At 38.5% G+C, this 13,063-nt stretch overlaps 1 protein-coding gene across 1 annotated transcript in view; it reads left to right on the top strand.

The window, feature by feature from the left end:
* Window positions 1-12,387, top strand: part of PLXDC2 (plexin domain containing 2) — a 469,728-nt gene extending 457,341 nt beyond the window's left edge. Inside the window, exon 14 of the mRNA XM_027592981.2 lies at window positions 2,521-12,387. Within this exon, the coding sequence (XP_027448782.1) occupies window positions 2,521-2,637 (117 nt within the window). The 3' untranslated portion in view covers window positions 2,638-12,387. The remainder of the gene's footprint in view (window positions 1-2,520) is intronic.
* Window positions 12,388-13,063: the final 676 nt, after the last annotated feature.

The raw sequence follows: 13,063 nt of genomic DNA, 5'->3' as shown, positions 1-13,063 counted from the left end.
ATTGTGAATAATGCTGTGTATAATGCTGTGATTAACATGGGGGAGTGCAAAGATCTCATCAACTTCCTGTTTTCATTTCCCTTGGGTATATGCCCAGAATTGGAATTGCTGGATCGTATGGCAGATCTATTTTTTTTTTCTATTTTTAACTTTTTGAAGAACGTCCATATGTTTTCCACAGTGATTGGACTAATCTACATTCCCACAAGCAGTGGATAAGGCTTCCCGTTTGACCATGTCCTCGCACCTGTTTTCCCTTATTTTCTATTTCTTTCTTTCTTTCTTTCTTTCTTTCTTTCTTTCTTTCTTTCTTTCTTTCTTTCTTTCTTTCTTTCTTCTTTCTTTCTTTTCTTTCTTTCTTTCTTTATTCAATTATCCAACATATAATGCATCATTAGTTTTATTTTATTTTATTTTATTATGTTATGTTAATCCCCATACTTTACATCATTAGTTTTTGATGCAGTGTTCCATGATTCATTGTTTGTGTATAACACCTAGTGCTCCATTCAATACGTGCCCTCTTTAATACCCATCACCAGGCCAACCCATCCCCCAACCCCCCTCCCCTCTAGAACCCTCAGTTTGTTTCTCAGAGTCCATAGTCTCTCATGGTTCATCGCCCCCTCTGATTCCCTCCCTTCATTTTTCCCTTCCTGCTATCTTTTTTTTCTTTAACATATTACCCTTATTTTCTTGATGATAATCTGCACTCCTTTTTAAGTCACTGACGGCACAATGTCTTTATGTGCTGGGTTGTCAATTAGGGTTAGTTCCCAGGGCTGAACTTGCCAGCTGGATGGCAGGCGGGCCTTGGAAAGGTGGAGATTCGGAGCAAAGACTTGGTGGTGCTACTTGATTCAGAGAAGGACTAGGCAGCTGTACCTTCAAAAGACCAACTGTGAAGTAACTGAAACCGAAGTGGAAGTTCTAAATAGTGAGCATGGTGGCAGATTGGCATTTTTCCGACAGGAGTGATCATGAGTTACAGTGCCCAGCTCCCCAAAAATGCTCAGTGTATTTCCATCGATGATGATTTTTAGTTCCACCAAAGACACACTATTTGCTATTTAGCCCTCTCTTTGTTTTAACTTCTTTTCCTGGAAAATAAGGATAATTCAGTTTTTCACATACACCATGGGACTTAATCAGCTAATAAATATAAAACATTCTGACCACGTAATGTTATACAGGCAGTAAATAATATTATTAATAGTCAGAATGTAATTGTTCCAATAGTATTTTTCTAGAAAGTAGAGCTCATACTCATTCCTTCCTGATGTGAAAACTCTTCTACGCCCGTTAATCATTGCCCATGGAATGGAATTAGCAAATATAGAAGGTTGCCAAGTGCCAGTTTATCTACATTGATATTTAACATTTTTCACATTAAAATTCTTTCAATAGAAATAAATTTTGGACAGAAATAAACTTTCTTCAGTATGCATTGTCTCATATACTACAAAATTGCAGAGACTCTGATAAATAAAGCAATATTTCTAGTGTCGCTGGGGCCGTGAAAATGCATTTTCATATCAGCACTTCTATTTGTAAATCACAGAAGGTTCGTCTGATGGACAGAGTGCTGGGGAGAAGTGCACTCCTTTTGTCAGAATAAATAACCTGTATTTTAGGACCAGTGTCTCCTTGTGCCATTATGTAGTTCATAGGCTGGAGATTGTCTCTGCCCTCTGATGTTTGATTCAGTTTTCAGGGCATGACATCTGTTAACTTTTAAGCCCAAAAAGTCCTGTACGGGAAGTCTCAGCCTAATAAATAATTTCTTAAGATAGTAAGTGATTTTTCTTTCATTTTGCTTACTAAAAAGTCTAGGGCCAAATTTGAGACACGCTTCTAAGAACTGTGCAGAATTGTATGGCCTTACATTTTTGAGTGAATTAATAAATAAGGTGAAATGATATTATTTTCTAGAGAAGAGGAAATGTCAGGGGCTATATATTCAGAAGACTTATTTTTTACTAAATTCATTTTTTCCAAGTTAGACACTTATAGAATCTTTTAGACAAAAGTATGCAGAAGGCATAAACTGTGACTTTGAGAAGCTCTCACTCCCACGGGGCCACTATGGCAAACGGACTATCCCCCTGAGAGGTGCTAATAATGCCATAATAAAGATGCAAGAATGGGGCTTTGAGCATGTGTAATTCCAACTGTGGTAGTAATGTGAGATAATGTATTACTAAATTTAACTCAGAAGTTACTCTAAAATATTTGGCAAATACTGGGGCCCCTGGTTAGCTCAGTGGGTTGGGTGTTGAACTCTTGGTTTTGGCTCAGATCGTGATCTCAGGGTTGTGGGATCCAGCCCCATGTCGGGCTCCGCACTCAGCAAGGAGTCAGCTTGAGGATTTTCTCTCCCTCTCCCTCTGCCCCCACCCCCCCGCCCTCTCCCCGCCGCTGACACGCTCTCTCTCCCAAACAAGTAGATGAAGGGAGATATGTTTTTTAATGATATGACCATCACTCTGGTATTCATTATTTTTGCATTTTCTGTTTCAGAGACGCCCAAGCAGATGGCCTGCAATGAAGTTTCGAAGAGGCTCTGGTCATCCTGCCTATGCCGAAGTTGAACCAGTTGGAGAGAAAGAAGGTTTCATTGTATCAGAGCAGTGCTAAAATTTCTAGGACAGAACAGCACCAGTGCTGGCTTACAGGTGTTAAGACTAAAAATTTGCCTATACCTTTAAGACACACACACACAAACACACACACACACACGCACACACACGAAGGAGCCCTAAGCTGCTGTAGCCTGAAGGAGATGAGATTTCTGGACAAGCCCAGCACTGGAAGGGTAAAAGAAAAACTAAAACTCATCCAAGGTACCACTGACCATTGAACATAGAATTCCCTAGTGGAATACCATTTTATAATTCACTCAGAACATCTCCTGTGGACTTATCAGAAGTATGACAAGATGACAGTGCTATTGGCTTAGGTGCAGGGTTGCAAAGGGATAGAGAACAAACAATAATAATAAAGCTTTAGTTCATGAGGGATCTACGCCTTTGGTTCAAATATTCTTCTCTGATGTCTCAAAGATAACTGTGTTCCAAAGCCTGAACCTTTTCTCTCAAAAGAGCAATGATGAATGTTTCAAGATTGCTAAGGAAAACAGCTCGTGCAGGAGCAAAAAACAAACCTAAAATAAGAGGGTTTTCTCTCTTTCCACCAGACATGTGGCAAAAGGATTTTGTTTTTCTAGTCTAGATCCACTTGTTCTGACAAGTTCATTATCCTACAGAATAATCTTTTATCTGTGCCTCCTTCTCCCTTGTTAATGAGTGTCCTTCCTATGGGCTGTGGCAGAATTACCACACTCTTGGCTAAGGATTAGGAGAGAGGGAGAGGCAAAGGAGATTTTCAGTTCTCTTGCCTCAGATAAAACAGTTCATTTCTTTTTTTTTTTAAGATACATTGCCTCCGTTTTCCCAACCATGAAATCCTATGAAGCCACAGTTGCTCTTGGCTGAAGGAAACAATACAAAGAGTCCCTTAATCGTTTTTGAGGCAAAAACATTAAGGGAGTCTAAACATATGTGGGGGGAGGGTTTTGGGGTGTTTTTTTTTTCCTTTTTACTTTGTGCTATTTCAGTACTTAAGGCCCATGTCATTGTCAATTCCTGTCTAAGAAGCCATTCAAGTCAGCATATCCCTGGTGATAAAAAAGGATGAAAGAACCCTGCTGAATCATACAGTAATTTTCTTTAAAGCACATAGTAGTTACATAAATATATATATAAATATATTTTTGTTTATAACTAACACAAGGCAGGCTCTTGTGACTCAAAGAGTGCATTTGTCATCAAGACAAAACAAATGCGAGATGCATTACTGCATACTTCCATAGAGTTGTAAAATAATCCTTAATATTAGAATATTTTTATGTCCCTTAGCAAAAGTGGTTCAATCAGTTGCAGTGCCGATCAATTTCCTGCCTATTTGAGCCACTCTTTCATTCCTATCAACCCCTTCCCTCCCTGGCTAAAGAAAGCAGATGCAAAATGCTCCTTAGATGGATCTGTCATTTTGCCTTGTAATTGTAATTGCCATCCAGATTTCGAAACTTCTCCACAAATGAGGAAAGGAAAGGCATGGCTTGAGGAGGAAAGTGGTTAATACGTATACCGAGCTCCCAACGTTCAAATTCAGGTCCTGTGTGTACAAGTTCATCAACATCTCGACCCATGAAACTGACATCCTGTGCCCAGATGCTGTAGATTCTCCTAGGGCACAGTGTCCAACATTTGCAGATTCAGGTATCAGGAAGCAGAGATGTCTTATAAGCAGCACTTTACTAACAGCTTAGCATCTGTACACAGTGTCTGCATCGAACAACATCAGTCTACTAACAGAGTATCCTATGTTATCTTCACAGTTGTCTGACGTAAACTAGTACCGTCTTCAATCACATATATTTTGCTTTACATTTTTAAATACCTGATGAGGTTAGTAATTTTTTCCTAACCTACTTAGTTAATAATTGAAAAAAAAAAAAAAAAAAACCTGACAAGCAAGGCAATTGAAGGATGTGATGACAATCTCTCTGCTGTATCTGCATTCAGTTTATATGAAATATCCCAACTTATTTCTTGTGGAGTAGGTTTCGTCAGATTAGCAATAACCAAATGACTTGCCAATGTAACTGGTGCAACTGGTATTCTACAAAGACATAAGGAACACATAGACGATTCCTTTTAGGATAAGATGACGCTTCTCCCACTAGCTTTTGTGGTAGGTGTGGCTTCCAGTAGCAGTTGATTGACAGTTATATAAATCTCGTGTATATATCCAACTCCTTACACAGTTCTTTGAAGTCGTAATGTTGTCTTTCTTCCCTTCAGAGTTCATATTCCACTTTCTATTAAAAGAATTGACAATTCTGGAAACAAACGAACAAGACATAAAACTGAATTGTTCAATGAACTAAAGCACCTAGTAATAGGGAAAACTTTTTGGAAGTGTGAGAACACTTCCTAACAAAAGTAGGAGTTAGAGGTGCTGAAAAGTTTCTGCTGTATATGAATCTTTTAGTGGTAAGGAGAAAGGCTGGCTAATCCCTTTTTTTCATGAAATTTTTATTCTATTTTATATTTCTGGTTTGTTCCTGGTGCCCATTTACTGCAAAGGAAGAGCAAACGTACACCATGTTTCTAGAAATTCAGAATGGACATTGATGCTTTGGACTTTACATACATTATATATTAGAAGGGGTGCATCTGTACATTACTTAAATACTATGAACACAGTAGAGAGAGAATAACAATTTTAAAAAATTAAGAACAGCCAAGAAACACATACAGACTTCTGAAGAAATCTGATAAATGGTGCTACAGAGGAAATAATATTTGGTATTAGGTAAAGGTATAAATGTCAAGAAAAATGTCCTAAGCCAACCAGATGGCACTGACCACAATGTTGGTTGTTTATGAAGTGTTTAGACTTTAAGATACACTAACAAACAGAAAACTAAAGATCAATAATAAAGTACAGTTTACTCCCACTATTATTTTAGTTTGAGATACCTAGAGCATTTGCTGATCTCTCTCACATGGAGCTTCTAGAGTTGTTCTGTCCAGTATCCTATCCACTAGCTAAATGTGGCTATTTAAATTTAAATTAATTAAAATTAAATTTTAAAAAACCCTCAGTTCTTCAATCACTAGGCACATTTTGAATGCTCGATAGCCACATGTGGCTTGTTGGCTTCCATATTGGACAACACAGAACATTGCCATCACTGCAGAAAATTCTGTTATACAGTGCTGTAGAGTAGAGGTCTTTTCTTTTAATTCCCTCTCCTTGAATAAAAAGGAGAAGGAAGAAAACAAGAAGATTTGGTAGTTCTTGGGCATATTTAAGTGTTTTTGATCTCAGAGAGGCAGCATGCTATAATGAAAAGAATACCGGCTGACACAGCTTTGAGTCTCCACTATGTTATCTTGGGAAAATCACTTTAACTTCCATAAGTCTCAATTTACAGTTTTGGAAAATAAAAATATTTTTGTTCTCTCTTCGTTGTAAGGTTATTATTATGCAGATTGACTAAATGTACAGACGTACAGGCTTTTAAAACCTTACATCAATGTAACCCATATAAAGCACAGCCTTGGTCCAGTATCAGCACAAATTTGCATTCAGATGAAGAAAAGTCCACCAATCCTAAAAGCATTCAAAGACAATCAAATCGATAAAAAATTTTCTTAAGAAAAGGCCAAAGGAAAAATTGCTCAATTTTTCCCCATCTTAATATTTTCTCTTAGTATTTCCCATCTGTCATGTCTCTCCCAACTTTGACTCCTCCACCATGACAGAGTCCCTATGTGCATGCTGAAATTACTTCAATTCCTTATTATGTAGAGTCACTGAGTCTCTCTAGTTTCTTGCGATTTCCCAGTTTACTCTTCGCAGCAAAGGGAGGCCCAGGGGCTGAGCAGCAGGCTTTTCTTTAGAAGGAAATACCTCAAGCATAAATAATTTCAAATATTTATTTTATCCCTGTGACACAAATATAAGGGGCTGCCTTATTAAAATATAAAAATACATGGAACTCAATTTCTGAACGGTAAAAACTTGCAAATGCAAATAAGAAGATGACTATTCTTTTAAATTATACTAATATGCAGATAATATATATTCTGATTAGTATAATTTATTAGTTTCTGGGGCCAAAAGTTCTTACATTACTACCTGTCCTGAAGGAGTGTCATCTTGGTTATGTCCTCTAGTGTCTGTTGCCCATTTGAGAAAAAGTTTTGCTAGAATCCATGCCTTGATTCAAGAAACTTTCCTTCCATGATAAGAAATTAATATTTAAATAAGACTAAGAAATCAATCCTGTTGTTATGGTTTCTTCCTCCTGTGAAATGTTCTTTTTCTTGGTATTTCTTCAGGCATTTTTCAAATACTTTATTACAATGAGCTTTACTAATTCCCAAAGGTTGCTCTAGCTCCTACTTTCCCATCCCACACCGTGTTTTGGCGTCAGCATCCATATGCCAGAATCATGGCAGGTCATCTAACCCAAGCTCTTCATTTTACAGATCAGAAAATTGACTCCCGGAAAGATATGGTAATTTTCCCAGTGTCAGAATTGGGTCTTGAACTTAAAACTCCCAACTGGTAATTTCTGTTACCATTTTTCTTGCCTGCACCCTTTCATCAGCAGTTAAGGCCAACCCCAACCAAGCAGCTTAGAAGGCACAGTCCATCTGAAGGCTAAGTTTATCTGTACTATTGACTCTTCTTATAATATAGAACTTTGGACCGGTCTTCTTCTATATGTTCATAAGAATAGTACCATCTTCATGACAACCAGTGATTTTAAGTTCTAGCCATTACAGTGTCTTTATTTGGTTTTGCACGCCCCTCCCACCCCTACCTGGTGCCATCTGTCAGCAACACTATTTTTAGTCATTTAAAATTGTTCTACCTTTGTTTCATTTCTTCCCAAATATATCTGAAAACTAAGAATCTTCATAGCTTATTTTCTTACAACATATATAATCACAAGTTTTATTTGCTTTTGAAACCACTTGAACATTTTTGCCCCAGGAAGGTTTTTTGAGCAAATATTATGAGGTCTGTGGCATTACCTATTACCTTGTGTTTATAAAGCACTTTACATTTTGTGGAGCACTTTGACTCACCCCTTTATTTGTTCACTCATTCGGCCACTCAGTTTACTTAAATATTTATTGAGCACCTATCGGAACCAAGTTCCTGTGCTGGATCTGTGGTATATAGTGATAAATACAAATAGAGATCAGGCAGGTCGACTGATAATTGTGATATGATGGAATCCTCAGGCACAACTTTGCAAAGAGGTCGGATCAATATTATTCTATCCAATTTCCAATTCCAATTGTCTATTATACTTAGAGAATTATCAAGTATTTGCCTAAAGAATGTTTCAGAAATACAATACATCATTGCACATCGGTGCTGTTTGCTCTATTTTAAATGGTTTGTAAATTTCATTCATGGGAACAAAAGTGACTCATCCAAAGTTGTCCCAGACCCAGAGGGACTTTCCAGGTCACTTGGACTTTTTCTGACTAGATGTAACAGTTCACTTTCTTGTACCAATATTTTCTGAACGTTCAACATCATAGTTTTAAGGTATTCCAGAAACACCAGTGTATCAAAGAAGCATTTGCACTTTAGGTGTGTGGTTGTTATGTCACTTATTAGACTGCCTCAGGCTTTCTCAACCTTGGCACTGTTGACATTTGGGGTCCCCGAATTCTTTGTCAGAGGGTGGGGTGGAAATAGTCCCGTGCGTTGTAGGGCATATATGGCGGCTTCCAGGCAGCTTCCATTGACTTTATGCCAGTGGTGTTCACACACACACATACACACACACACACACACACACACACACACAGACTGTGACAACTAAAGATGTCTCCAAACATTGCCAAATGTCCACGGATTGGGATTGGGAAAACTACCGGATTATCTAACTAGCAAAATGTATCAGAAGAAAAAAAGAAATGTTTCTCTTTCCCTTAAGCTTTATGATAGATAGGGGTTTTTGGTTTTTATTTACAAGAAGACTTGGGATCATAAACTCTCTGAATTAGAAGGGACTGTAAAAAGTCACTAGTTCAGTTACAACCCACCATCATCCTTATCTATTTCCCCATCTCTCAGTTTTACAAATTTAGTGGGAGAAGATCAGAAGATTGATTATCTCTAGAAACTTGGAAATTGGCTGTTTCCTAGTGAGAGATAAGTCTGTTCGGTAATTGTGCTTTGCTGCTAGAATTGTAGCCGTTGTGATGTTAGCTTCAGTGTGGAGACTTGGGGTCATACAACTTCGGTAACGCAGACTCTGCCTTGAGGAGTTTTCTTTTGGTCATTTGACACTTTTACAAATCTTGGTCCTTCATCTTTGCCTTCAAAATATGCATGGAAGTTGAAGTTTGGTACATCTAATTTTAAGTATATCTGGATGAGCTTTCTATTTCTGATATTCTGTTATTTTTATTTCTATATCTGATTTTTTATTGCCCTTCTAGAGAAAAAATTGACTGCCTCAAGAAACTGAGAATTGGAAATTTCCGAGTCGGGATATTTAATCTGTCAAGCCAAAGTTCTTATGATTTGATGTGCCTTGGGTCAGTTTTCCCACTGGGTCAGTGATTTCCTGTGGGTAACTGTGAATCAAGTCAGTCATACTTGTGTCTACGCCGCACCAGTTGGAAAACATGGTGGAGTTTTACAAAGACAACCCCTCAAGAATATTCCTAGAAATAACAACAAATGCCCAGCTGGAATATCAGGCCTCCCCTTGATTCCTTTGCTAACACACCAACCCAGACTTTGCGAGCATTCATAACCATTTACTACAAATTGCTACTATGGTGACACAATTGAAAGCCTTGATTACAAAGCCCAAGGCTATAGAATATTGAGGCGCTCACACACAGAGTGAGCTCTCGCAAGATAATCCTAGAAACCAGAAATCTTCAGCTGAGGAGACCCTCAAGTATATCTCCTCTACCACAGTCCATCGGACAGTTTGATGTTACATAACATTTTGATTAAGCTGATCTTCTAATTTCAGCTGAAATTGGAATGCATCTGCCTGTTACCTGACATAACTTTTAAACCATCCACTGCCCACCACTCTCACGGTGATGATTGCAAAGAAGTAAGATGGTAATTTTTGTAAGATGGTAATTATCCAAGTAAAATCACATAATTTCTTGAATCACTTCTCCCTGACACATTTATGAAGTACATCATCATTGGCTTCTCAATAGCGCATTTATTATGAATGACCAAATTATGTCTAGAGAAATAGATGCTCAAAACTTGTTATTATAAGTGAATTTCCAGATCATTGTTGACTAAGAGATTCTGTGACTTTAAATCCAGAATAAAAGGCTGGGTGGGGGGGGTGGAAATAATTTAAATCATATGCTGCTCCTCATCTTTTTCTATTTTCTAAAATTTACTAACATTTGAGAATTACTAAAAAAAATCTAATGGAATAAAGCAAAAAAATTTTAAGTTGGCAGATAGTGATGTATTTATTTTGATTCTGGTTGAAAATCTCAGTGACTTCTCTCATTCCCACTGGCGTGTTATTTTTTTTAAAAGAATCTCTCTTTTTTAGCATTACAAAAACTATAGATTCATGACCAAAATGTTACTTACTGATCATGCAGCTATAAACCTTTGTGCCTGTTGCATACATACATAGTATGAAACTCATTTTAGAGGTTTGCTATATGGGGAGAGGTATAAACATAAGAGTGAGTGGGTGGATACGATTCATGGAAAAATTGAAATATGCTATTGAGCAGAATTTTCATCTTCTTCAGAGCAATGTACAGATCAATAGGAGATGAAGATCAGCTCAAAATTAGGTCATTCAGACATTCAGACACAGATCCTGCAAGTTATCCTAGGAAACAGGTGATATACAGAAAGTCAAGGATGTCCCCAATTAATTTAAAACTCAACCATCATCCACCTGTACTTCTCCTATGGCACAATCCTAAAATCATGAAGGCCCAGAAGGGGCCTTCCTGCTCCAGGAAATTGGGTTCCTTATGGTCAAGTAAGGACCAAAAAGAGGCTTTTCCATTTATCTCCTTCCGACTTACAAGGCATGTGCTTTGGTCCCCTTGTGCCAGAGACCATGAGACAGCCAACCACACAGAGGAAATAAAATACAGTAAAGAGAAAATAAATTTTCCTGAGGAAATGAGAAGAAAGGGTACTTTCAACTGTGGACCCATAACTGAATCTCTGTGAAGTTTGACCATCTCGGGACCTGATTCATATACTGTTATCTAGACACGTGGTCAAGTCCAAGCAACCATTTTTAAGGTGGTTTGAACAAAAACATGCTCAGATTGTCATATTTATAGCAGAGAAATAAAAACCCAAATTCAGAGTCCTCCACCAGGCTACTCGGAAAAATACCATCAAAGTGAAGTCACAGCTTTCCTTGCTGAGACCTGTTAAAATCATTTTAGGGAAATTAATTAATGTTCTTTAGACACAGACATTTTGTGTACATTATGGCGAAGTCTCAGAGCCCTCGCTGAGAAAGGGAAAGTCTTTTCATAGGCTGATCAAAACAAATCTCTCATTTGCCTCATTTGAGGCATTTGGGCCGTGCCTGGGAAGTACATTATTTTCAGGGGGAAAAAAGAAACAGCCTTTTTTGCATGCCATCTGGGATCATGGGGACTTCCAACGCCAGGAATTTACTACTGTTTCTGGTAATTCTGCCTGTAGTCCTCTGCAATGTCCCAAGTGTGAAAAGAGAAGTTGGGCACCCGCGGGGCTGTCTGTGTTTTATGCCAGTTGCACCAGCACACAGAATATTTGTACGCATTTCAAAGTGGGTATAATTGTACCCTTTGTCAGAATCACAAAGCTCACTGCAGTGTTCCTGAAAGAGAACACTGAGGGGAAAATCTGACCCTCTAAACCCAGTCAACCCCGCACAAAAGGAACGATTGTGTGGATGAGCACAGCACATTGCAACTTTGTTTCTCACTGTTTTTCCAAAGCCCTGTACTCACATCGAGGATGTGTCTTTCAGGTGAAGATTAATTTTGCAGAGGTTTTCCAAAATTTAGCTTTAATCCAGGGTTTGGAAAACTGAGCACTTTAAATTTACTCCAGTCTCTGGGCATCATTCCTATTTCTTCTGCCTTGTCAGTGAGACATTCTGAGCCCTACATTCTTCCATGATCAAATAACCTACACATACTTCATGATGACCTCATGCTTGACGTACCTGAACCTGCAAATATAAGAATGATTGTACATGAATTTGCACTATTGGTGTCTAATAACAGACGAGGGGTAACCTTTACTGAAACCAATGGTTTAAATTCAAGAATTCAGATGCTATGTACTTCTGCAAGCTTCCTGATTATTTTCACTGTAAGATTAATTATCAAAGTTTGAATGTATTTCCTTAGAGTTCATTCACTTGCCATCTCTTTTCCTGGGGATCGTTATGATTGCAATAAGTCATTAAAGTTTTCCTCACACAGCTACTTAAACAAAGTTTTTCTGCAACTCTGGCTCTGCTTACAGTATGTGGGAAATCTTCATTTTTTTTTCCTAGTAAAAATGTGGTAAGAAAGCCAGTGTATCGACTGCCATGGTGACACAGTTCATCTTAAAAGGTCTGGAAGCTGGTGGTGACCAAATGCTATCTGTGTTGTCTCTGCTGATTGCTATTTTCAGAATTAAATCCTGTTTTTCACTTCCGGTTGGAGTCAACGAATTGGGGATTGAAGAAGGGGGGAAGGGAAGAGTTTGTGTAATACCGCTGTCATATTTGACTACATATTAAAAACAATAAATGATCGTTTTGTTTTAATTTCTTAAATACTTTTATCCTGGTCTTTCAACGTACTTCTGTTTCCTTCCCACTGTTAGTTTTGAAACATTTTACTTATTACGGAAGAAAATCGTGCAGCGTGCAGAGCCACGGGCTAACGACATGGTAGAAAACCCTTTTGCTTCTAAACCTGTCCGATATACCAGCTAGAGCAAGCTGGAGAAAAGGAAGGACCTAGAATGTCACAGTGTGCAGCTGGGTGGAGGCTTGGTTCCTGCCCCCAACCCTCAAAGCACAAAGGCCCTGGTTGAGTTCTAGATCAGGGGATCAGGCAGGTGGGGCTTAGCTGCCAGTTGAACTCTTAGTACTAGAATCAGTCAAGGTGCTTCCATTCAGCTCTTGCTTTCGTCGCTAGTACTCCAATCCCCTTGTTCCAAACTGGAAATGATGGTACCTATTTCACTAGGGGCTTTGGGATGTGTCCCTCAGCTAATGTATGTACAACATCTGAAGAGAAATGTTCTGAATTCCAAAGATCCTCTCCCTGTTTCCTTATCCACCACCCCTGAACCATCCTTTGCACAATCCCGGGGATGCACCAGCCTGAACCCAGGGCCAGGAAGCAAATGCTGGAAGCTGCGGTGGGGGATCCCAGTCAGTGGCATTTCTCAAGCCACTCTATGGCTTGATTTTTCAAGTCTTACCTCTGGATGGATCTTT

Source organism: Zalophus californianus, chromosome 9 (assembly GCF_009762305.2).
Source record: "Zalophus californianus isolate mZalCal1 chromosome 9, mZalCal1.pri.v2, whole genome shotgun sequence".
Classification (NCBI taxonomy): domain Eukaryota; kingdom Metazoa; phylum Chordata; class Mammalia; order Carnivora; family Otariidae; genus Zalophus; species Zalophus californianus.
This window is presented reverse-complemented; position numbering and strand designations above follow the sequence as displayed.